Source organism: Leguminivora glycinivorella, chromosome 5 (genome assembly GCF_023078275.1).
Source record: "Leguminivora glycinivorella isolate SPB_JAAS2020 chromosome 5, LegGlyc_1.1, whole genome shotgun sequence".
NCBI classification, from domain to species: domain Eukaryota; kingdom Metazoa; phylum Arthropoda; class Insecta; order Lepidoptera; family Tortricidae; genus Leguminivora; species Leguminivora glycinivorella.
This window is the reverse complement of record NC_062975.1, coordinates 21,943,000-21,970,004: the sequence shown is the minus strand read 5'-3', so window position 1 is coordinate 21,970,004 and position 27,005 is coordinate 21,943,000. Positions and strand designations below refer to the sequence as shown.

The 27,005-nt window shown below is 39.6% G+C and overlaps 1 protein-coding gene across 2 annotated transcripts; it reads left to right on the top strand.

Moving 5' to 3' along the window:
• Nucleotides 1-632: 632 nt before the first annotated feature.
• LOC125226719 (cyclic GMP-AMP synthase-like receptor) lies at nt 633-8,964 on the top strand. Of its 2 annotated transcripts, none has more exons than XM_048130799.1 (6): nt 633-836; nt 1,506-1,690; nt 2,285-2,511; nt 3,816-4,064; nt 5,981-6,140; nt 8,021-8,964. In XM_048130799.1, exons 2-6 carry the CDS (start codon nt 1,517-1,519, stop codon nt 8,744-8,746), a joined length of 1,536 nt encoding a protein of 511 aa, XP_047986756.1. In that variant the 5' UTR covers nt 633-836; nt 1,506-1,516; the 3' UTR covers nt 8,747-8,964. The 2 variants fall into 2 exon arrangements, with proteins under 2 accessions (XP_047986756.1, XP_047986755.1); XM_048130798.1 differs by having other exon boundaries at nt 1,499-1,690.
• The last annotated feature ends 18,041 nt before the right edge of the window (nt 8,965-27,005 follow it).

Below are 27,005 nucleotides of genomic sequence, written 5' to 3'. Positions count from 1 at the left end.
AAAAGTAAATGTTATTTTGCAATAGTTTATGAAGTTAAGTTCAAGAAATTTCATTTCAACATGATTGAGTGCTCATTATAACAGCAATTCCCGATAAGTTTGTACATTTGGATCACGTCTCCGATTTGGATAAAAATTGGTAGGCTGATAGAGTCCATGATGCTGAGCAAGATCCACTAGGTTTCCCAAAATGTCCTAGGTTGATTGTATGAAACTTTCCTTTTTTGTTACCGAAAATGTATAGAAATCTGGTAATAAAAAAAGAAGGTTTCATACAAACTACATAGGACATTTTGGGAAACCTAGTGGATCTTGCTCAGCATCACGGACTCTATCAGCCTACCAATTTTTATCAAAATCGGAGATGTAATCCAAATGTACAAACTTTTCGGTAATTGCACATAAATCGATGAAAACAAAATCCTACTAAAGTGTTAAAGTGTTAAAATCCTACTGTTACTAAAATACCATATGAATATTTAAATTATGAAAAGATTCTCAAGTAAAAAACAAAATAAATATTCCGTTTACTTCATGACACGATACAAAATTATTATGAACGCAACTGTAACAGAAGTTTGACGTTTTGACTTTTGTAGCGCTGACAACACCGTAGTTGGTACCCGGCTGGGATTGCGACCGGCGGTCGGGGAAAATTTGTTGAACTTGCGAGAGAAAAGGACGCGATATTCCGGCATGCAGTGACCAATAATAACAGGGCCACGTCTCCCGAAATTCGTCTACAGCGGATGGCCATTCAATATTCCTAGAATAGACTTGTGCGGGCTGAGAGACACGGAGAAGCAAGGACCTTCGCAAAGTGAGAAACGTTTTAGGTAAACACACGAAAACTTGGTCTTATCCTTTTAAGTACCTACTTGTAATTAGGAATCTGTAATCTATTAATATTGATACTGTCTTTCTGATATCTGTGTATTTATTATTATGTTGCGTACACTTTACTTTCTGTTACTTATTTGCTTTTATACCTACATAGTTTTTACAAATTAATTATATGTAAACTTGTTTCCGTACTTGATAATAAAATTAAGAATCAGTTAACGGTACCAATGTAACTTCAAAATTATTTTTATGATAAAATTCTTAAATTACTTACTAGAAAGTTTATTCAGAGGATTGTATATTTTGATTTATTTACATTTCTACGACCGGTCTGGCTCAGTTGGTAGTGACCCTGCCTGCTAAGCCACAGTCCTGGGTTCGAATCCCGGTACGGGCATTTATTTGTGTGATGAGCACAGATATTTGTTCCTGAGTCATGGATGTTTTCTGTGTATATAAGTATGTATTTATCTATTTAAATATGTATATTGTTGCTTGGCACCCATAGTACAAGCTTTGCTTAGTTTGGTGCTAAGTTGATCTGTGTAAGGTGTCCCCAATATTTATTATTTTATTTATTTGCAAAACAGCAAACTACAGTGTCAATTGTGGCAGAGGTTTTTTTTAATTTACTATATAAAAAAAATTGTTACAGTTTACAGATCAGCAGAAAATGTCGGTGAACAAGAAATATATGGACTTGTACCTCACAGAGGTGTACAAGAAATTCATAGCAATAAAGGATGAGGACTATAAAAAGTCGCAGGATATCTTCAAGAAGGTTTTTGATCAAGTCAAACAGAAAATGGGCGAGAATTGCAACTACTTCAATAAGTACAGCAAAGAGGTAAGTATGTTTATTTTAACTATTTTATTTTTCATGACTATTGTGGTACCACTGGAATCCTTATGCCTATAATTTAAATGCAACCTAGTCTACAACTAGAATGCTCACACTTCACTACTAGCCCTGGCCCTGATACATTCTTCATTTTTAATTTAATTAGTATTACTACAAAACATTTATATTTACCATCCTAAGGCCCAGGGATATCTCCATACTAATATTACTTACTGGGGAAGTTTGTGTGTCTGTCTGTTTGTTCGTCTTTCACGGCAAAACGGAGCTACGAATTAACGTGCTTTTTTAAGTGGAGATAGTTAAAGGGATGGAGAGTGACATAGGCTACTTTTTGTCTCTTTTTAACGCGAGCGAAGCCGCGGGCAAAAGCTAGTTATTATATACTTAAGAAAGGGGGGTATCTGTGGGTTCAAACATTAGGACTTGTTATCATCAAAGTCGTCAAATCCTTATGTATTATTCATAGAAAACTGTCCCATCCCTTCTTTGTATGAAATTCTGAAATTTAACCCAGATTTCTAACAAATTGCTACCCATCCCCCCCCCCCATTACTTAATATCTACATACGTGTTTGCCAGGTCTTATACGGCGGCAGCGTATCCGACGGCATAAAAGTGTCAAAACTAGACGAATTTGACATGGACATAGTGATCCGGCTACCCATAAACTACGAGCAGGGCGAGGACGGCATCTGGCTCGAGACTGACATCCCCGGCTACGTGCGAATGAAGATCACTAACGCGTTCGACCATATGGACAAGCAGCCGGACTGGGAGAAGTGCCACAAGGTCACTAGGGAGTGGAGGTACGTCCTTGGATACTATAGTAGCCATAAGTCACAGACCAACCCCTATAGACATCTATTACAAGACGACTCGCGGTCGCCAGCCTTCCTAGTATTGGCACTGATATAAGCGCCGGCGCTCGCCGTGCCCGATCAGTATCGACCAAGTAACAGACCCGAAAGCAGCGCGTGTTTTTCGCACAAAAAAATTGGAAAAGGGTATTTTGATGCCTTAAAGATGTCCACCTGTAGTGTGAAATGGTGTGGAAAGGTAACAAGAAGCTCAAATTTAAAAACAGACGGCATTACATTCCACAAATAAGTCATATTTATAATTTATTCAGAGCCGGCATAGGTCAACTTACATTGGCCACTTACGCGTCAGTAGAGGGATAGTCATACTTCTGTCCCTTTTCATCTGGCGCGACTGCCCGCCGTCCTTGAAACGGCCAATCACAGCGCGCTTAACACATTCCCCGCCCGCTCCTCGCACCCCAAACACTGGTGACTCGTATCGCGAACCAAATATACAAGACTGCCACTCTATAGGAGGTTCTCTGTGCCATAAGTAGTAAAAACTAGATAAATTTGACATGGACATAGTGATCCGGCTCCCCATAAACTACAAGCAAAAGGTAGGAGTAGACTCAGCTGTTTTGACTGCAGTGTTTCCGGATATTAAAATTTTGAAAAAAACCCCAACCGCGACATAGTAGACCGATTATCTTGAAACATTGCCAAGAACACTCCCGACTAACTCAGCTTTCAGACAAAAAAAACTAAATCTAAATCGGTTCATCCGTTCGGGAACTACAATGCCACAGACAGACAAACAAACAGACACGTCAAATTTATAACACCCCGTCGTTTTTGCGTCGGGGGTTAAAAAAAGAACTTTCAAGAAAAGTAAAATTCCGACAACGCACTTACGCCACTTCTGGCGTCGCCTGTTTAAAAAGATCATTTTTCTGGCCGTTTTCTTTCCATAAGTATCATATAAAAAAGATTGGACTGTTTTTTACCACTGATAAGGCATTTAACCCATACTCTACAGCTGAGCCAGCAAATCTATTGAAGTTGTAGATGTAGGTAAAAGAAACACCTAAGTTTTAAGCAAAATGGTTCACCCTACTTGCCAATCCTGACATCTCGTACATGTGCACAGTCATAATTCAAGGGTTTTATTACACCTGAAATCTAGTTCCTTCACAGTGTTCGCTAATGTCAGTTATGGCATTTCAATCGAAACACATATCGGCTTCACTGTTTCCCCTTCAACAACAGTTACTACTAGCTATAGTGCTATAGTTTACACTTCTTTCCAGGGACAACGACAAATACTTCCTCCAGAATAAATTCCGCGCCTGGATGCACGGCATCGTACAACGCGCCGTCAACGACATGAAAGGGGAGGTCCGGGTAAACGGGGACCTCTACTTGCTCAGCTACAAATCTTCCGGCCCGGCCTTCACACTGAACGTGAAGAACGGACCTGATGTACCCCCCTTCAAGTTGGATGTGGATCTGGTGCCGGTTATAAGGTTCTCGGTACCGCGATGGCCTGATGGATACAGGTGAATTACATACTTCTATATTATTAAAATAGTATACTGATAAAGCGGCAGCTGACGTCCACGAAGGTCTACTATTAATGGCCGTTAACTACTATAACAAGTATCGCCCGGGAGGCGAGTGTTCATGGAAACCCGTTCGTGACTCGGGGTTTATAACTCATATTAAATATCTACAAATACTGTATAGAATGGGAAAGGGGAGGTCCAGGTAAACGGGGACCTGTATCATGCTTCCTGTCCTGGGACCTGTATCATGACCTGTTTCATGCTGAACGTGAAGAATGGATCTGTTGCATACCCTTTCAAGTTGGATGTGGATCTGGTGCCGGTTATAAGGTTCTCGTTACCGCGATGGCCTGAGGGTTACAGGTACAACTTTATAAGTACGAGATTGCTATTTATACATACATACACACATACATACAATCACGCCTGTATCACATAAAGGGGTAGGCAGAACACATGAAACTACTAAAGCTTCAGTGCCACTCTTGGCAAATAAGGGGTTGAAAGAAAACGAAACTGTGACATTGCAGTGACAAGTTGCCAGCCTCTCGCCTACGCCACAATTTAACCCATATCCCATAGTCGCCTTCTACGACACCCACGGGAAGAAAGGGGGTGGTGAAATTCTTAACCCGTCACCACACAGGCTATTTATATTTCAATAAAAAGTCACACTTTGTCGCTAGCTAAGTATAAAGAGAAATACAATGGCCTCTATTTTAACTTATTCTGGTACTCGCTCGATCGATGACTACATGTACCGAAGAAGGATTTATATATCTAATCGTATTATAATATTTGAATATTTGTCTAAACATCATACAATGCATAGAAAGCTCAGAATTTTATCAAATTAAATATCCGCTCGAAAAATTCGGGAATTCTACAAATACCAACAACACTTTTAGCCTCTGTTGAACTTTATGTGTTTGGTATAAGGTCTACGTATACGCTAACAGGTTGGATGTTAGATAGGCAATAGATAGGGAGTATAGCGACACCCACTTGAGTGGGACCCGATAAGTTTTTGACGACCGGTCTGACGCAGTCGGTAGTGACCCTGCCTGCTGCGCCGCGGTCCCGGGTTCGAATCCCGGTAAGGGCATTTATTTGTGTGATGAGCACAGATATTTGTTCCTGAGTCATGGATGTTTTCTATGTATATATTTATATATTATATGTATCGTTGTCTGAGTACCCACAACACAAGCCTTCTTGAGCTTACCGTGGGCCTCAGTCAATCTGTGTAAGAATGTCCTATAATATTTATTTATTTTATTTTATTTTATAAGTTGTTGACATGAAATCTCGTCATGTTTCCTTTGTTGAGTCATGGAGCTGTATTTGTGAAAGTATGAACAGATTCAAATTATATTTAGCTATTTGAACATTTTCAATGCATTTGATCGGCCATGCCGGCCACAGCGTCATAACTTCATAAGTAATAAGATTTCACAGGCTTCGAGGCGTCAATCTACATAATGATGTGACTATTATCTGCATTTATTTCAAAATTTTATACCGAGAAATGCTTCCCTAAATTGCGGAAATGGTAATTTGATACATTTTCACAAATGTGGCCATCATCATCCTCCTTGCGTTATCCCGGCATTTGCCACGGCTCATGGGATCCTGGGGTCCGCATTGACAACTAATCCCAAAAACGTCATGGACCTCGGTATTCAAATTCAATAATTGGCGTAAAACATCAATTTATGCATCACCAAGTTACATATCTGCTCCAAATTTGAGCCTAACAATGTAAAAAGTTTCGGAGAAACTTACCTGTTACGTCAATGCTGTAACAGACGGCCCGATCGGACAGACAGGCGCATAGGCGATTCTTTCCGTTTTTTCTCTGAGGTATGAAGCTCTAAAATCTAACACCTGTGTAACGCCTGTATTTTTAGACAAGTCGAAGGCAGCCAATGTCGTGACTGGCTGGTGGTGCCGAAACCCAACAAGGGCCTCGAGGACACGCAGCAGAACCGGTGCTGGCGGCTCTCCTTCCAGGACTTCGAGCGGGACATGATGAAGGGGTGCCAGCAACTCAAGAGCACCATACGACTGGTAGGTCCTAGAAAAGAGGAAGGTCCTGAAGAGTGATGGTCTGAAGACCGGTGCTAGTATATTTTCTTCCAATATATTTTCTTCTTGCTGAAGTGCTTGTAGCCTAGCGATAACTGCGTGCGACTTTCGTTCCGGAGATAGCGGGTTCGAACCCCGGCTCGCACCAATGAGTTTTTCGGAACTTACTTATGTGCGAAATGTCATTAGATATTTCATAAGACATGTTTATGTTATAACATTATAGAGCTCATATAACCCGGCAACCTTCAAATCAAGAGTGAACAGGCATCTTCTGGGCGAGCTCACTCCATCAGGCCACGTCTTTGCCTTTGGCTAGTCTGTAAAGTAAATTTATAATAAAAAAAAAAAAAAAAAAAAAAAACATGTTTTGTAAATAAATAAATAAATAAGACGACCGGTCTGGTTCAGTCGGTAGTGACCCTGCCTGCTGAGCCGCGGTCCCAGGTTCGAATCCCGGTAAGGGCATTTATTTGTGTGATGAGCACAGATATTTGTTCCTGAGTCATGGAGGTTTTCTATGTATAAAAGGATGTATTTATCTATTTAAGTATGTATATCGTCGCTTAGCACCCATAGTACAAGCTTTGCTTAGTTTGGGGCTAAGTTGATCTGTGTAAGGTGTCCCCCAATATTTTTTTTTTTTATATTTGCCAGTCGCTTTTCGGTGAAGGAAAACATCGTGAGGAAACCGGACTAATTCCAATAAGGTCTAGTGACCCTTCGGGTTGGAAGGTCAGATGGCAGTCGCTTTCGTAAAACTAGTGCCTACGCCAAATCTTGGGATTAGTTGTCAAAGCGGACCCCAGGCTCCCATGAACCGTGGCAAATGTCGGGATAACGCAAGGAGGCTGATGATGATATTTTCTTCTTGCTGGGGGCTCTCTTTCCAAGACTTTGAGGGCAACATGATGAAGGGACGCTAAGAACACTACGTCGTACGACTGGTTATGGTTACTATAGAAGTCTAGAGGAAGGTGGTTAGCAGGATTGATTCTGCTCTTATTCCAAAGAAATAATGAAGTTTTTTATTTAAAGGAAATAATGAAGTGGTATAAGGAGCTCGGAAGCCACGCCGGACCTAAATCTTTCCATGCCTTTCCTTTTTGTACACACGTCTTGGGGTGACGTCTAGCGCCATCTACCGACAGACTATTACATCTTGTAACGGCACTGGAGTCTCAAGGACTTTAGAATCGTTAGCAGACGTTTCTGCTTAATAAAAATTAAATAATGAAGTGGTATAAGGAGCGCAAGGGTACCAGTACCATGTGACTGGTAAGGACTGTTTAGGTTCTACCTAGGGTGTGAGGATCAACGCCTTGCTTGCGGCAAGCGGTGCGATCATAGAAAGTGGTTGTTGGATCGTCAACAATTTACATACACACAATAGACAGGCATCGCTCTCTAAACCTACGAAGTCATAGCTCAAAGTAAAAATTAGTAATGTATTCATTTGCAATGTAGCAGGTTTTAAGTAGTTGTTAAACGACGCATTCTGTTGACCGCTATGGAGTGTATAATCTTTTTGTTACCGCTATGGAATGATAGCAATAATCGACAGGAAGCAGTTAATAGAATACTAATGAATACTTAGCTTATTCAAGGGACCTATTTAACATTCATTTTAACTTTAAAAGCTCTTGGTAACCTTCCATTTTTTTCTGCCCGGCTACAGTGAGCGACCTAAGGCGCAGTAAACGCAGTATATACCTATTTTAGAGATGTACCGTGTCGCCGATTTCCACGAAAACTATAAATTCGCATCGTTTTCTAGTTCGGAAGATAGTGTACTGGTCTGGTAGGTCACTTTAGTAGTGAGTTTTTAAAAACTTTTTTTAAATATTATCGTATATTTACAGGTAAAGAAGCTACGCGACGCCCTCGGCCTAAAATACATCGCGAGCTACTACATCAAGACCCTTTTCCTCTGGAAGATCACGCAAGAAAACGACCGCAAATACTGGCAGAACAAGATCTCCTTCCTCTTCCAAACTATGCTCGAGGAACTACACAGCGCCATCGTGAATAAAGAAATCAAATACTTCTGGAATGAAGAGCTCAATCTCATCGAGGGTCTGAAACCCTCCTTGCAAAAACTCTACGCGGAAAAACTCCTAGATGTAATCAATTCTCTGAAAGCCGGCGCCATTGAAAAAGTTGTCGCAGCGTTGCTGAACGCCGAAGAACTATCGGGGTATAAAGAAACAGAATTTTACGAACAACATCTGGCCGTTCTTAATAATGCAACATTGAAACGCCAGAGTTCAGTGAAATCCGTAAGTAGTACTGGCAGCAACGGGAGTCAGGATGAAACTGACGCGAAAAACAATCAAATCGACGCGATCGGTCTAAAAACGCTTATATCGAAGATGGATAAGTTGTCGGACAAGTTTGATAAACTGAGTGTGTGTTTGTTGGATAAAGTGGACGCGCTGTCGGAAAAAGTTGACGCTTTGGCGGATAAGGTGGCTCTGCAGGAGATGAAATTGCAGGGGTTGAGTAAGAACAATGTCGAAAAAGATATGGTGTTGAATCTTCTGGGCGCTGACGCGCTGCCGGCGGGATTCTCGGATGTGGTGCATTAGACAAACTTGGTTTTGACAGTCAGTGTCATTAGTAGCATATAAGACAACACGTCAAAAGTTCTTCCAAGTTTTTAAAAAAGTTTACAGTTTAGTCCTAAAGATATCCGTCATACAAAATTTTTACGTAATAAATAAGGAGGAAAACTGTCATAAGTAGAATGTAGATAAGTTAACGTCGTGTGTGCCTCACCCACTACTTTTAATACTTAGGTTTTACACCTCAGCCACGACATTGGTCTTTTCTTTCGCACGTACGGCGCCGCTCAGCTGCCGGGCTTACGTGATTGGTCTAAGCGCGACAGCGGTGAGCGGCGGCCATACATTGGAGCGAGACACAGCGATGGGACTTTTCATTCGCACGTATGGCCGCCGCTCACCGCTGCCGGGCTTAAACCATCTTCGTGGCTGGGCCGTTAGGTTCCCTTTCCACTTTGGAAGACATAAGAGGCAGCCCTAACTACAGGTGGAGTGGTCAAGGCGTCTGTCTATGTTCTATATCTGAGCTGTACTATTTTTGTTCCGTCTAAAACACCTTCTGATCTCTTTCTTTTTATTATTATACTATGTGTAACTATGTAGTCTTTAAAATAGCTTTATTATTAGGTATCGCTGACGTACTGTGAGATTTAGTATGGTCGTCGTGCAGTAGGTATATAAAAATCACAATTTTTAATTATTCAAGTTTTAACCACTCATAACTCTTATAAGCGTAGGCAGTGCAAGTACATACTTGAGCGGTTACCGTGAACCACGTTCGAATCGAAGTGTGTGCCTCTCTGTCGCACTTGAGAAATCATATGTAAGTGTGACAGGGAAGGAATACGTCGAACTTAGCTCTTGGTAGGCCCTCAGGACAGTCTAAGCTACACTGATTTGACAAGTAAGGAATAGCTTTGAAAAAATAATGTTATCAATCACATCTACACTTTAAGCCGTGCCGAATTAACTTCCGAATTCCAGTAATTATTTTTAATCGTGCTATTATTTTTTACTAGGATAAAGCGTATTTTACTCGGGGGCAAAATTTCTTTAAATCTCATAACGCTTAAGATTCCACTTTTCGAACCTCTCGCTAAGTTCGTGATACAATTTTGGAATCTTTCACTTGCTTGGTTATAAAAATTAATACGAGCGATTAAACTATGACCAGGGCCCGTAACTTTCATGCCGATGACATAAATTTGACGTCACGCTGCATATAGAATGATTCAAGAGTTTTATTTAATAATTAATCATTATTCATCAATCATTTTAATCATGACTTCAATACTAATCTATTCATACGTAAAATAATTAATACCTACTTGATACGTGAATAGTAAATTAAATTATTTGTTTATTTTTATACATACCTTTTATTAAATAGTTTTGTTACCATATTTCAATAAATTATAAAAACAAAACAAAATTGTTTCCTTTTCGTTTCACGTATCAAGTAGGTATTAATTATTTTACGTATGAGTAGCTCACTTTTGAAGTCATTTGTACATGATTAAATTGATTGATGAATAATGATTAATTATTACAATAAAATTATTTCAATCATCCTATATGCAGCGTGACGTCAAATTTATGTCATCGGCATAAAAGTTACGGGCCCTGACTATGACTTTTCCCCTTGTAACTATTATTTGAAATAACTTTTAAGTGGTCAATATTATTTGTGAGTGTGTTTAGTAAAACGTCCCACTTTGTCGGTTACCATTAACACATTCACTGCCAGTAGGTATGATTTTGTACGAAAATGAACACAACGTATGTGTCACTGGCACCGAACGTGTTAAGGCGAGGTTCACTTGTATCTTTATATGAATAAACTGACAAAGCGGGACGTTTTCCCGTGCACACTCACATTTTATTATTTAACATAACTACTATCTGTATTATTAATTTTAAATGTAAAGTACAAGCTCAATTCAATTTTAATCATTGTCTTTCTGTTAGGTATATACATTTTATTATAATCACGTGACAAAATGATTATCCAATAAGGTATACTAAAATGCTTCGAGAAAAGGATGGTACGGCTGTGCCTCTTTTTGCTCGACTTGGCGGGGGCACTGCCGTGCCCCCAGATTAGTAAATAAGAGTTTCAAACGAGTAAAAAGCGCTGGTGGCCTAGCGGTAAGAGCGTGCGACTTTCGATCCGGAGGTCGCGGGTTCGAACCCGGCTCGTCCCAATGAGTTTTCTGAACTTATGTGCGAAATGTCATTTGATATTTGCCAGTCGCTTTTCAGTGAAGGAAAACATCGTGAGGAAACCGGACTGATTCCAATAAGGCCTAGTTACCCTTCGGGTTGGAAGGTCAGATGGCAGTCGCTTTCGTAAAAAGTGCCTACGCCAAATCTTGAGGATAGTTGTCAAAGCGGACCCCAGGCTCCCATGAGCCGTGGCAAATGCCGGGATAACGCAAGGAGAATGATGAGTAGGTAAACAAGAGTTTCGTTGTAGGAACCCGGTCATCCCTTCGCGTTCGTGTCTCCGAACAGAAGCAAACTATGAGTACCTAAGGGCATTCCTATACTAGTGATAAGATACCTAGTTATCTTTTATTCTTTAATGTTTTAAGTACTGTAATTTCAAGACGGCAATGTATAAATAAGGATATTACATATTACCAAATATTGTATAAGTTTTTTTGAATAGTTCATCGGTGGGAAATAAGAAATAAGCATACGGCCCTCCTGATGGATAAGCTGTCTTTATAGCACGTAGACGGTTCACTAATGTCTTGCAGAAACTTTTTTCGTATATATTAGATTCGTATAATAGTTCTTGGCAGAAACACCTTACGCAGAATATGCTTTGGCCACAGAACACCCCACTAGAAGCCAAATGCAAGCGATATTGTTCGAGACGCAAATCACCAATCCTTGCGGGGTGAGGCGGGCGCGCACGGTGCTGCCATTGGTCGTTTCAAATAATGGCGCGCCTTTATGATTAGCAGTAGGGATGGGAATGGGACATGTCTATTATAGACAATGGTACCGGTACCAGTACTGTGGTGAATTTGTTTTGCAACAAATTATAATATTATAATTAAATTATAATAAGGCCTAGTTACCCTTCGAGTTGGAAGGTCAGATGGCAGTCGCTTTCATAAAACTAGTGCCTACGCCAAATCTTGGTAGTAGTTTCCAAAGCGGACCCCAGGCTCCCATGAGCCGTGGCGAATGCCGATGCCGGGATAACGCAAGGAGGATGATAATTGTGATAGCATCTCAATAAAAATCATTCTAGTAACTAATAACTAAACTGTGCATTTTTACTTACGTTTACTAAGTTAAATAACCAACTAAATATTCTAAACTAATCAATGAACTAAATACCACTACAGACTCTACAGATTCTAGATAATTATTCACTATTACAAATCTGCTTTCTTTTATATTTCATAAAATGGTAGCACATGGTACGAACGGCAGTACGAAGTTCCCGCAACAGACATAAACTAACATGGCCCCATGCCTAGTCGTTTACGTGAAAGGGATAGCATATCACATTGTTAACTCGGTAAAGAGGGATGGACGCGCCTCGGCGCCGCTCAGCACAACCATATTGACCAGTATAAATGAACTCCGCGGACAATAAACAATATTCAACAAAATAATTAATTTGACTTAACTGTGGAATGTTGTTCCATCTTTTTTACATGTAGAAGTGTTAGAAGACTTGCCACACCACTTTATGCTGTAAGAGACCATTGTTTGCAACCAAAATTGATTATTTAAGATTTTTTCCCGAGCGGACACGGACACTGTTAGCGGGTCGTATACTTGGGCGCTACTGATCGGTGTCGCACGCGTTCAAACTTTTATAAACCTGATTTGTCGTATGCTTGGTGACCGCGAGTCGCCCTGTAAGGGCCATCTTGTTGTATTGATCTGTGGCTTTGGCATAAATAATTTCGCGGATTTTTATGATACCGAATGGTATGTTGGCATAATGTTAATGAGCATAATAGTCTTCTAGTCGAATAGTACTTTCGCAGATAATATTTAGGCGGCATAGTTGTCTTTCTCCTTCCAATTTGGTTTTTGATAGCGATTCGAATGTATTAGGGATGTAAGATACCTAACACTCCTCCTAGCTTCGCTCGTTGTCGTACCTAACGGTGACTCTGGGACAATATTTCCTTTTTGATAACGTGTCATAATTTTGCTCTTGTAATAGTATGCTATATGATTATTATGGTATATAAAATAATGCTAAATCAAAATCGACCTGTAAAACAATATTCTGCCAAATGTGTCGTATGCGTGGTAGTAATAATGTCAACTATTTTTTCTGCAATATTGCCATTCGAAGAAAAGTGTTTCAACATGATGTATGTTGTGTTGTGTGTGAACATGTTATGCGCAGTGTGTTTCTGATCATTATTATCCTACCAGACCCTTTAGCACAACTTGCCTTGTCGCGCGCGAGTTCATACATCATGCGCGACTTCAAGTATGAACTCGCGCGCGACAAGGCAAGTTGTGCTAGAGGGTCAGATGAGGGTAACCCCACGTAGACATATGCAACTCCAGTGTTCCTTGTACAGTCACCGGCATAAAGTGATGATTTCTGTACCTTGTCGCTTTTAATCGTTTGACATTTAAAACAAGACGTTAATATGACAAGGTACGGAAATCATCACTTATTTATGCCGGTGACTGTAGTAAGGCCTGCGATACACATGCCTCTAGCTTGAGCAAATTCCCGTGTATCGCAGACCTAATGTACAGTCAACCAATTGGAACCCTAGGCCACTGTAGAACTATGTCATAGTGACGTTATAAATCACATTGTAAGAAATCTCTTACTGCTTGTCATTTTGACATGGTTGTAAAGTGGCCCAGGGTACCAATTGGTTGACTGTACTGTCGAGGCAGCGAGAGCGTTTAGGCAGCAGAGCAACCTGCCTCTGCCGAGGCACGTATACACTGACCGTCTGAGACGCGTACAATTGCCTCGCTGTGTGGACCCGGCTTATGGGGCATTTTCAGAATTTGGGACCCAAAATTAGCGTAAGTTTACAACTTAACTCGCTGTCAGTTTTGCGATGATAATTAAGCATGAAATTTGAAGAGTTTTTGTGTTAATTACATAAACAATAAGCCGTAATCTACATTCAGAACGTTGATAAAAGTTAATCTTTAGACAAATTTTATGCTTAATCGTCGTCACAAAACTGACAGCGAGTTAATTTTTGTTAACGACTTACGCTAATTGGGGTGTCCCAAATTCTGAAAATGCCCAAAAGGCATAAAACTTACCCACCGCCGCCAGAATGATCGTTTGCATGGCTATGATATGCATATAGTTACACGTGTAATGATATGCAATATGCGTTATTAGTCTTGAAATAGTCCGATTTTCCTCTTATGATGTCTAGTCCGAGATAATTCTGTTGTCTTGGCAGCACTAGTCATAAAAATCGCCTATTTTCATAGGAATTATTGCATGGTAGCGTTTTCAAGCTATAGGCAATGATAATTTATATAGGATTTACAATCTTCATACTAAGAATCGTACCTCAATTTTGTAGCGCCCCCTATTAACTACTATCATAACTACACTGATGATGCCTACAATTTTTTTTTTTCAAAATGAGTATTGACGTGATATCGTGAAATAAAAACACGCAAAAATATTTGGGGAAAATATGATTTTTGCCACTTCCAGGCTGCGAAACAGCGCCATCTAGTTTTAAGACTAAAAAACTATATGTATATATCAGGGTTACGCTTTTTTGTATGGGCTTTGTCAGTCCCGTATTAAATCGTCGTCGTTGAGAAACTAAATATTTTAATTTGATTGTTTTAACAAATATTTTTTACTTAGATATCTTTTATAATCAATAATAATGACAAAGTATGTATATTTTCCTAAATTTTATTAGTGATATTTCGAACTATTGAATTTCATTAAAAGAAATGTTTATTATATAAAAGATTAAAACCGTTCGCTTCGCTCAGGGCACCTGTTAGAATGTACCAGTGCCTTGTATTATTAGATATTTTTAAATAAATAAAAAATGAATGTGACGTTTATATATTTATACGCAATAAAAGTTTTTGTACTTTTAAAATGTTTTATTTAATCAGAAAATAAATGTAAACGTTAGAACAGAAAAATTATGTCTTTCCACAAAAAACATGCAAGTCTAATTTTAATCAAAATCATCAATAATCTTCAGCACCGTAGTGGGCGTAGTGTATTCAGTTATTGGCCATTTATCGAGTAAAAGCTAAGCAGGTTTTTCAGTTACCAATAGTCAAAGGCTGGTTTTAGTGTCGATTGTAGGGTTGTAGCGATCCGCGCGACCAATTTATATGAAGTTGATGTTGTCGTCCGCGCGGACCCGTCCGTGCCATTCAACGCTCCCTGAAGTTACACACATATTCTTTAAACAGCAAATGTGATGAAAAATAATACTATTACTAAAATAAAATAATTTATAGTATTTTATGCTTTAAACAAAAAAGACAAATGTGTCTCAGTTAAACACCGTATAATAATATTACTTGAATAACTAAAATGTTGCCTGTATTTTGACACAAAGGTTGGCACTGTCAGCTCAGCTGCCCAAAGCCTTCCCGCGCACGCGCGCAGTATCGTTATAACAATGCGTTGCCTTGGTTAAAGAGCCAAACAATGCGTTTTCAGTTTTTTCGATACTGCGCGCATGCGCGGAAAACCGGGTGACGCTGGCTTTGGGGAATAGATTTTTATGTAGGGTTTTAAAGAGCACGACCCTGTAAATGACGAATAACAGTTCGGGAGTAGAAAAACAGTATTTTAGTGCTTATCGTCTTTGCATCAAACTTTCTGTCACCGTTAGTTATATTTTATTGTATGGGAAGTTGCATAGAAATCTGCTGTGTGACGATGCTCCAGACGATTAGTCCAGTGCGGATCGCTCCGCGCGGCGGTCGGTCCGCGACTAAACCAGCCAAAGGTAACTTCTATCACAACACGAAAGCAATAACCCTTACTGGGTGATATCGTATCTTCCACGATGGCGCACAGATTTTTCAAATCAGACCATCAATAAGGGTTTCCCCAAACCTATCGACATAGATTATTATTGATTAATAAGTTACTAACGTAACAGATCCTTCACTTGCCGGCAAAACGACAAATGCCTTAGTACACTTCGGAGATCGTACTAGTTGGGAGCGATCTTTTCAGTGAACGAGCAGGCACAACTCTTTTGACTCACAAGAATAGTAGGTACGTGCCACGCGACAGGCGGACGCGTGGCGCCTCTCGGCTACTTGTTACCTCGAGACAACTGCTAGGGGGTGGGTAGGTACTTAACGCGCGACTGCGAGCTGCGAGCGAGTGACGTAGGCCTGCACAAATACTTAATAACGACCAAACTGACCTTGATCTACAACAGGTAAAGACATCATTACTGAATGACTCAGGTCCACAAGCACTACACTTTATTGACGACACTACACAAGGAACACTAGCACCAACCACAGAGAATACATCTTCATCGAAGCACGAGACATCCTACAAGACTCCTCCAGGTCCTGCAGATCGAACGCCGGTGGAACTGCCGCGGCTCCGAACCCGCACCCGTCGCAAACTGCAGTCAGAAAGCCTGGCTGCTCAACCATCATCATCAGACGACATCTCTTCCGAGCCACCTGTCCGTGCAGCACCAAAACCAGCCTATCCTCTTGTCCGGCCTCCAGTCACCCAGGGTGTAGTGGTACCCCCAAAGGATTGGGGAGTAGCGGAAAAGGAGCCAAGTTCTGTCGTGAAAGGTACACCGACTGCTGCATCCGCCCCACTGGCACTTCCAGCTGTGACGGTCCCTCCTGCGAGGTGCACTTTACTGACACCTTCTGATGCTGCATACGCTCCAATACGAGTAGCTGCACTTCATGATGCTGCGTGCGCGCCGGTGGCACCTCGTGACATCGCGTGCGCGCCGGTGGCACCCCGATGTCGACGGTCATGGCTTCGGTGAAGCCTCACGGTGGGTTGCGAGCGGCTTCGCCGCGGTCCGTTAGCCTGCACATCTTCAACCTGAACGAGGAAACCAGCTGCGACGACGTCGTTAATCACATCCAAACCAGCATCGGAGTCCAGGTAGATAGGTGTGAACAGCTGAAGGTCACGAGAGGTCATTACTCGTCCTTCAAAATTGATGTGGCGGCGAATAAAGTAGGTGTAGTACGTAGTCACAAGCACTGGCCGGCTGGCGTGTCCATCAGGCACTTCAACACGGTTAAGCCAAAAAACTACCTAGTGACCAGCGGCGACCGCCCGCCACGCTAGCACAATCTTCACGTTTTAAAGTCATCCACCAAAATGTAAGGTCAATATGCGGCAAATCCGGGTTACTAGACTTATTATTAAACTCAGAAAAGCCCGATGTACTAGCTTGTAGTGAGACATGGTGCAAAAACTACGAAATCGAGCGAGTTAGGTTATGTGACTATCGGCTCGCAAACAGCTACTGTCGTAAAAACATAGCACACGGCGGCGTCGCGCTGTACACACGGGGCGATGTTGAATATCGGCCGCGAAATGACCTACAGACATTAGCTATCGAGTTTCATTTTGAATTCACTGCAATTGAAATATGTAATTTAAATTTGATTATTATTGTTTTATATCGCACCGGAAATGGTGATTTTGACATGTATTTAAATAACTTAGATTTATTATTAGATAAACTTACAAATGAGGATAAAAAGTTCATTTTGGTCGGAGATCATAATGTCGATTTTTTATCGGATAACATTTCTAAACGGCGAGTAGATGAGATCCTTCAAAGCTACATGTGTAGAAACTGTGTTGAGTTTCCGACCCGTGTGACCGCGCACAGTGCAAGTAGCATCGACTGCGGGCTGGTGGCGCGCGGGTGGAGGGGCGTCGCGGCCGCGCCGCTCGACACCCCCATCAGCGACCACAGCGCTCAGGTGTTTACTTTGCCCGTAGATGAGGTGAGACAAAAAATCAAGCCAAACACTCACATCAAAAAGAGGCTATATACTGACCAATCCTTATTATTGTTTTATATTGACATTGAAAATTACAATTGGAATTTTATTTTTGACGACATTATTTCTATTGACAATAAATTTAATAAATTATTTAACGTTTTAAAGTATTATATTGATGTACATTTCCCAATCAAAAATATTTTGTTAAAGAAAAATAAGTCGGTCCCATGGCTTAATGAAACCCTCGCGAAACACATTTTAGATTATAACGGTTTAACTGAAATGAAACGTCAATACCCGGAACTGGAAACCCTAACGGAACGCATCAGCTATCAAGCTGATCGTATAAAATCCGAGACCTTGACAACACGACGAGATTATTATGCAAATCGCATTGTCAATAGCAAAAATCCGTCGAAAGAAATGTGGCGTGTCGTTAACCAGGAAGCATCCACAAAACAAGCGCAACATACCATGTCCCTAAAGGATGACAACGGAAAAAATATACCAACTCAGGAAGTACCAGAACACTTAAACCAACACTTTCTCACAGTAGCTTCGAAGTTTAAATTAAATATTAATAAATCGGACTCTGTACATCACGTACAACAACAATTACACAACACAAACGTACCTGAATTAGTCCTACCTAAAATTACTCTGACAGACCTCAACCGTGTGTTACGGTCCATGATGAAAAAAAACACGACCTTGGACTTTTACGACATATCTCTGGACATACTCGAGTGTGTTTGGCCAATCGTTGCAGGGTTGCTAGTACATCTTATAAACACCATGTTCACTTGTGGAGTATACCCTGACGTGTTGAAATGCACTCGTGTATGTCCAGTATATAAAGGTAAAGGGGAAAAATGTTCAGTCGACAACTACAGGCCCATCACCATTGTACCTAATATATCTAAAATTATAGAACAAATTATATCTAATACTTTAATGCATCATCTCGAGACAAATAACCTACTGACGGACAGACAATACGCGTATAGAAAAAGTAGATCTACAACAACAGCGGCATATCAAATATACGATTGCATTTCAACCGCTTTAGATGCAAAGGAGAAGGTAGCAGGGGTATTCTGCGATCTATCGAAAGCGTTCGATGTAGTAAGTCATGAACTGATTCTGGAAAAGATAGGGCATTACGGAATAAAAAATAAAGTTCATGATTTATTTGCATCGTTCCTTGAAAATAGAAGGCAGACGGTAGAGGTCAAAATGGAGATATCAGGCTCCATTGAAAACATTAGATCCAAGGCAGGAGTACTCAAATTAGGTATCCCACAAGGATCTGCGCTCGGAAACACCCTGTTTTTGATATTTATAAATGACCTCCCTACCTCTGTTACCGAAGGTATGACAGTGTTGTTTGCTGATGATACCACCGTGGTAGTAACTGCTCACACGTATACACAACTCGAGCAAAATATCTCAAACGCTTACCACCAACTACACGAGTGGTTCTCGTCAAACGGCCTTGTCTTAAACACTACAAAGTCGAACATAATGCTGTTCTCAGCTGGAAACACCACACACATTCCACTGGTACAGAGTCCGATACCACGCTGCGAGTCATGCAGGTTCCTCGGATTCACAATTGACGCCAAGCTGAAGTGGAAAGACCACGTAGACAATTTGTGTGGAAGTTTGGGCAGCGCTTTATTTGCTCTGCGCAAACTGAAACCAATTGTCTCAAATGACGCTCTAAAACAAATATACTACGCGTACTTCTTTTCACTGATGCAATACGGCATAATTTTGTATGGAAACTCAACAGATTCAGACCGAGTATTTTTGATGCAAAAACGGGCTGTACGGATATTGGCTGGTGTGAATCCGAGGCACTCGTGCAGAGAGCTCTTCAAAAAATTCAATATGATGACCTATTACTCGCTTTACGTGTACGAAATTATAATGTTTACGCGAAAACATATTCATAAATTCAAACGGTCAAATATGCTTGGCGGAATAACCCGTCAAACGGGGCGATTACTGCCCGTGCCGCGCCGACTAGCGCTTCTCGACAAGAACCCGCGAGTAATAGGTCCATCACTTTATGAACGCCTACCCGCCAGTATCAGAAATGTAACCTCCGACGACATATTTAGTCACCAATTAAAAGAACTTTTACTATCGACACCACTGTACTCAGTTAAAGAGTACACTGAAATGTACAAATATTAATGGACATTGATAAAATAGCTTTTTTTTATATTATTATTATTATCTTAGATTTTTGACATTGTTTTTAGCACTTATGACGTTTGACATTATATTCACTAGGAAGCCCTAGTACTATATACAAACATTTGTTTTTTGGACATTACTAATGTAATTTTATTTTTTATTTTATTGCTTTATTATGACATATTATTGGTTTACTTTTTAATTTGATGATTATTATTGTTTGTATCAATTATTTTCTTATTATTATGTTGTGACGATCTTTTTGTGAATTGGTGCTATTTTTAAGTTAAAATAACATGTAATTTTCATCAAGAAATAAATATAATCTAATCTAATCTAATCTATCGACGCGGAATCGTTTGCCTCCTATCCCATAAAAAAAAAAAAACAATCGCTCGTTAGTATGAATATGGGTACGCAAACGTCTTCATACTAACCAGCGATTTTTGGTTCCCTAGAGCTGATACCGTGTTGATAGGTTTGGGGACACCCTTACTAACCGATCATCAAAATCAGTTAGTTATGTTCTTAAATATTATGGGTAACTCTTTAGCATCTTCAATAAATACAAATTGGCATTTTACATATCAGTATATTCGTGAACTCTTTACTACTATTCCCATATCATATAAAAGAGATACATAATTTTATTTATATATACTATATATACAGCTTGTCATTAAAACCAGGGGCACGTTTAACGCGAGGCTCTTATTACACTAACTTGACAATTGTTACATGACAATGACAATTGCCAAATTACAAAAAATGAGTGGATTGTTAGTCCCATTTGTAAAGATGACAATTAGATGTATAATCCCTGACTTATCGTTTTAGAAATGAACGTCCTGCCGGTGTATCATGCTCCCAATTTTATCACTTATCCACGTGGATAAGACATCTGTCACTCTCACACTGACATACTTTCTAAAGCGTGACGGATGCTTTATCCACGTGGATAAGTGATAAAATTGGAAGCATGATACGCCCGCAGGCAGGCAAGTATGGTCGCGCGATAAATGATAAAACATCTGGCCGTCCCTATCGCACTTACAAATAGTGCGACAGGGACGGCCAGATATTTTATCATTTATCGCGCGTCCATACTTACCTGCCGGCGTATCATGCTGCCAACTTTATCACTTATCCACGTGGATAAAGCATCCGTCACGCTTCAGCAAGTATGTCAGTGTGAGAGTGACAGATGTCTTATCCACGTGGATAAGTGATAAAATTGGCTGCATGATACGCCGGCTAGCTGTTGTCAAAATGTCAAGTGACAATTGTCAAATTTAATAAAAGACGTGCGCAAACATTGACTGTTTGAGTAAATACAAAATTATAAACTATTTTCATTCTATGCGGATATATTGCCACAACTTCGTGGTTGCAATTTTCAAGAAAAAAAATCGCGTATTATACAGTAACTCAAAATTGTACAATTTTAATGACCGCTCGTGGATAAGTAAGATATAAACTATTTATATATATTATTTGATTCGGCCGACTCCGAATAGTCCGAATTGAACGAGTAAGTAGGCACCGTAAACATACTATACATACACGTAACATAATTTTTGTGATCACATTTAAGACCGACTAACAACAACAGGTTTACGTTATTTTTTGGCATGACTTTACTGGGATCTTTCGAATGGTTTACATTACCCCGTCGCCTCGAAGTATTTAAGTAGTTAAAATTCAGTCGGTGGCAAACGGGCTAAAGTAAACATAGCGTTTTTGTTACAAAATTAATTTGGGCATCGTTACAGAACTTCGATTTTCCGCCTGGCAAACAAGAATATATAAATATCATTATTTGTCTCTCAATCGCTATAATAAGTAAGAGCGAGACAGATAACGAACTTTAGAATTACAATGTCCACAGCAGGCCTGAAAGCCAGTGGACGCCACATGTAATTTAGATGACGTCGCAATTCACCAAGTTGACAATTGTCATCTGACAATGACAGTCCTCTGTCTGAGACTGACGAAATTGTCATAGTCAGATAAAATTTTTCATAGTAGCGAAATAAGCGCCAGCACGTAATTTACAATGCAAATAACAACGTATTACCTATCGGCATTCTTTCCCTCATGAATTTCACCTTAAATTATTCTACAGTGTGCATTCAAGCTGTAAACAATTACAAATCTAATGACTTCATAACTATAACATAAGAATAATAAATAATTGTAGCGGACAACTCGAAGTACTAAAATAATCGATTTCGCTGACATATTTATTGTGACAAGACAAGTATCCGTATTATACCAATATGACAATTGACAACTGGCAATGGCAAATCGCCGTGTATTGGTGAATTATCATTGTCAATAGAAAATTTAAAATCGAAAAAAACAGACCTATTTTGATATCTTTAGTATCAACGAATTGTCAGCACGCTAATATTATTTACCATTCATATGGATAAACTCGTTTGTGAGCCTAATTTTGCTAAATAACCTTAAAAAAATCTTTAAAAACTTGTAAATAATAAATATTTCCTACGTATACTGATTTTATGAAGCAAAATTAGTCCCTCATTTATTTTTTACCTTATCGTTACTAACAGTATGAGAAGTATATTTATAATATATATAATGCGTAATGCTAGTATTAGAGGATCTAAATATTCTAACATACAGAAGGGGCGATATGCGCGAGAAATTTAGTGCATTGACCCGACTATTTTTATCTCTATCGCACGCACTTTGATACGGTGTGAAAGAGTTAGGAACAAGGGCGTCAATGTACGAAACTCTTCGTGCCAAGCCTTCTCTCTTTAGTACAAGTCGTTCAACATATAGTTACATTAGATTTTGAGTGGGTAAGCGAACAGTAACCAAAATAAACATATTGCCACTTTCCAGACAATCCTATAATAGTACATTGTGTAACGTGGGGCGGAAGTTCAATATTGCTAATGAGAATAATTAAATCGCGACGGCTTGCCGGAGCGATTCAAAGACTCCGAGTTTTCAATATTCTAAAGGCCTGGTTACACACGATTTTCATCACACTTGCAATATAAAAAAATATGTAAAAAAATAACGGTATTTGACATTTCACAACTCCCCAAAATAAAAAGATTTTTCCATAACTCCCGCTCCGTCTGCGTGCAATAGCACATTTAATGTGCGAGTGAGATGAAAATGTATTCAACATTCGATTTGAAATTCCTCGAATTTTATTTAACTTAGCAAAGCTTTATTTCATTTTTTTTTATCAAATAATTAGTTGTTTTCGACTCATTGGCACCAAGGGTGTCTACAATGTATAATTTTCGCAAAATTAATCTTCGAAAGTATAGTTGATTGGTTTTACAATATATAAACAATTTCTATGAAAATAAAAACGGGCACACCCCGTGTGGTGACGGGTTAAGAATTTCACCACCCCCTTTCTTCCCGTGGGTGTCGTAGTCGACTCTAGGATATGGGTTAAATTGTGGCGCAGGCGAGAGGCTGGCAACCTGTTTGCCAATTTGGATTTCTTTCAACCCCTTTTTGCCAAGAGTGGCACTGAAATTTAGTAGTTCATGTGCTCTGCCTACCCCTTTATGGGTTACCAATGTACGCTTACGGGATTTTCCTCCATGCGTAATAATAAAAGAAAGCTAGTGATATGTTGCTAACATATCCTTTAGTAACTATACACTGGCCGAATGTACAAATTAGGCAATATTCCCATTTGGAATGAGGCAATTTTGAAAAACAATAGGAAATACTGCCACAGTCATGGATGAAATCTCGACGTTTGATCATTAAAAATAAACTGTCTGAGCCAATACATCTCAAGAGTCCGACTAAGGGTTTATCTGTATCCCGATACGCTAATTGCACGCTTTTGGTGGGACCAGTGCTTAAGTTATAGATAGTTGTTCCATTTACCTGGGCTGTTTACTGATATAGTTATTTGTTATACAAGGGGGCAAAGTTGTATTTTAACGCCGAGTGTGGAATTGAAAAATGAGCAAGGGAAAGGATTCTATAGTTGAACCACGAGCGAAGCGAGAATAAATAGAATAGAATCCTGAACTTGCGAGTTTTTTAACACACGAGAAGTAAAATACATTTGCACCCGAGTGTAACACAAAACTTTTCCCCTCACTAAAGCGAGGAAACTACAACGCAAAAAATGCGTTTATCACTGCTTCCAGTAGTTTTACAGGTGGTAAATCATCTTTATTACTAGATTCACCTACTTTTATCAATTTTAAAGCAGTTAATTTGACTTTATTCAAGGTCAAATTACTTTACCCACTAGTTGATAAAATGCGTTTTTACCCGCTGGTATTAAAGGACAAAACACGTGTTTCCTTGCTAGTGAGGGGAAAATTTTTTACTTCCAACTCATGTTCCCTCTACCTAGAGTATGACCACGTCACTTCTTTATCAACCGCCTGAGATAATAATGTAACCACTATAGTATGTACATAGAGGTGACAAAGTGTAGGAGTGCCACTAAAAACGTACGTTTGTATATCACTGCAAAACTTGTGCAGATTTAGCTTGGTCCGACTCTTAAAGCCATATACATGTATCACCTTCTGGATTTTAAAGCAAAAACCTTGAGCAATACATACAAAGCTGACAATAAAAAAGTTTCCATCTATCTCTAATTCGTCCAACAAAATGGATATTTTCAAAACGTGTACAGTCAACCAATTAGAATCCTAGGCCACTCTAGAACCGTGTCGTATTGACACCGTGCTTTATTTGCTGTGATTACTGTGAAAGGGTTCTACAGTGGCCTAGGATTCAGATTGGTTGACTGTACATGCAAATCAATTTTAAAACATCAAGGTTAATACTGGTTTTAGTGTTACGCGGACCGACCGTGCGGAGATCCGCGCTGGACTAATATGTATTAAGTTCAGGGAGCGTTTAGCGGACGAAAACATCATTTAAATTGGTTGTGAGAATCGCTCCGCGTGACACTAAAACCAGCCTTATAAACTTAACCTTTTGACCGCCACAGTCGCTTGTAGCCGTCATCGAGGAATCTTGCCAAGAACGCCAAAGTCGACTATAGCCGACAACGGCGACAACTTATCTAATGCAATAGGAACTTACAGATGTAGTGCGAAAAGGGTTTCCTTCGTATTTTTCCGGAAACGTTCGTATTTGTCATGCTAGTTCAGTCAATGTCAGTACATCTTGTACTGAGACTGACTGAAATAGCAGGGCACGTTTGTACGGTTCCGTAACAATACGAAGGCAAATCTTTTCGCAGTACATCTGAACGCGTTTTACTAAAGGAAAATTGGGTATGATTTAACACCGGCTCTATAATTGACAAAAATCTTAGCGTGTAAGGAATTTCTAAGTGTTTGCGACCACTTGATTGTTTTTAACTTTTTTTGTATTGGCGACACCATTGAACATTACACGACACATACGCAAATGGAAGCCAAGTTCATAACAGTGCGACAATATGATTCTGAATTGCGTCACGCTGACAAGCTATTTGAAGACACAACACGTTCGACACCAAGAACCCGCTTGTTAGGCACTCGTAATCTTTGTTCAGATGCCTGAGAACCCGCTGGGCGGGTTGTCGCCAGACAAGCGGGCGGTTATACGGTAGATGACGTCCGGTTTCTGACGTAGTTTTTAGTCTGGTAGTGAATGTGTTAACTGGCACAGTGTGTAGGATGAGCAGATTTTATGCTAAGATATCTTATCTTATCAAACAAGTGCTTAATGATTTTTAAGATTTTTAAAGTACTTATTCGCATTTCCTAGATTTTTTAGCCAGAAGATATCTACTAGATACATACTATAGGCACAACCAAGCGATCAAATTTTAACATCTTGTGTATTGTACTTAACCCTTAAATGCATGACCTTAAGATTTATTCAAATTTGAATGACATGTTGTCAATAGAGTCAAAAATACATGATGCAGACATACATCATTATGCATTTAAGGGTTAATACATTGTGTCAAATAAGGTGTTATTATGCGCGATTTGTCGTACAATATACTGCAGACTTAAGATGGGACTACGCCGGATAGATGGAATAAATAATAAATTTATATCTATAAACGGTAATACATCAACAACTTCTTGAATGTTGCATTTTTTAGATTAGCTATTTAAAAGTTATAATCCAAAATTCGAGCGTGCTGATTCATTTTAAACATTAAATATTTTGTTAATATATTTGATGTTTAAAACAATTGGCAGTAGAACTATGTTTAAATTGAGTGCGAACCTTTAGAACGCTTACGCACTGCGCTCGATCTTAATCCGAGTAAAAAATCTATATAATTATAGAAAAATTAACTTAAAATGTGTTAACATAGTTTATAATAATGTTGGCGCTCATTGATGAAATGTCTTGGTTCAAAACACATTAGTAAAATAACCACAAAATTAAAATTTTGAAAAAACCCCCGACCGCGACATAGTGGACCGATTTTCATGAAACATGGCTAAGAACACTCCCGACTAACTCAGCTTTCAGACAAAAAAAACTAAATCTAAATCGGTTCATCCGTTCGGGAGCTACGATGCCACAGACAGACACACACACAGACAGACAAACAGACAGACAGACAGACAGACGGACAGACAGACAGACAGACACGTCAAACTTATAACACCCCTTCGTTTTTGCGTCGGGGGTTAATGAAACATTTGTGCCATTTTCAAACAAAAGGGTATATACAGAACCTTCTCTACAATCATAAAATCGAAGCACATCTTAGGGAATCCGATAAACGAAACACGCATATAGTATGAGCAACGCGGCAGAGCACTGGAGTATCGATCTAGAGCCCGTGAGACAAGGCTCACCCAAGGCAGACATTTTTTACACATTATTTTACACAATCAACAAATATTGTATTCCACTAACGTGTTAAGCCTGTTCATGGTAAACATTTGTTGAGCAACGTTGTCCAATCAACCTGTTGCTGAGTTTCTGGCAACACTATGCAGGCGCAGACACTGCATGTTACAGAGATGCTGACTGCGTGTTGCTGTGTTACCGCTTAGTGAACAAGAACATCTCGGATAGTTCTGCAAGCATAAAAATGGATGACGAATATTTTTGTCTCTTATTTTGCTAGTGACGGACCAAATAGGGT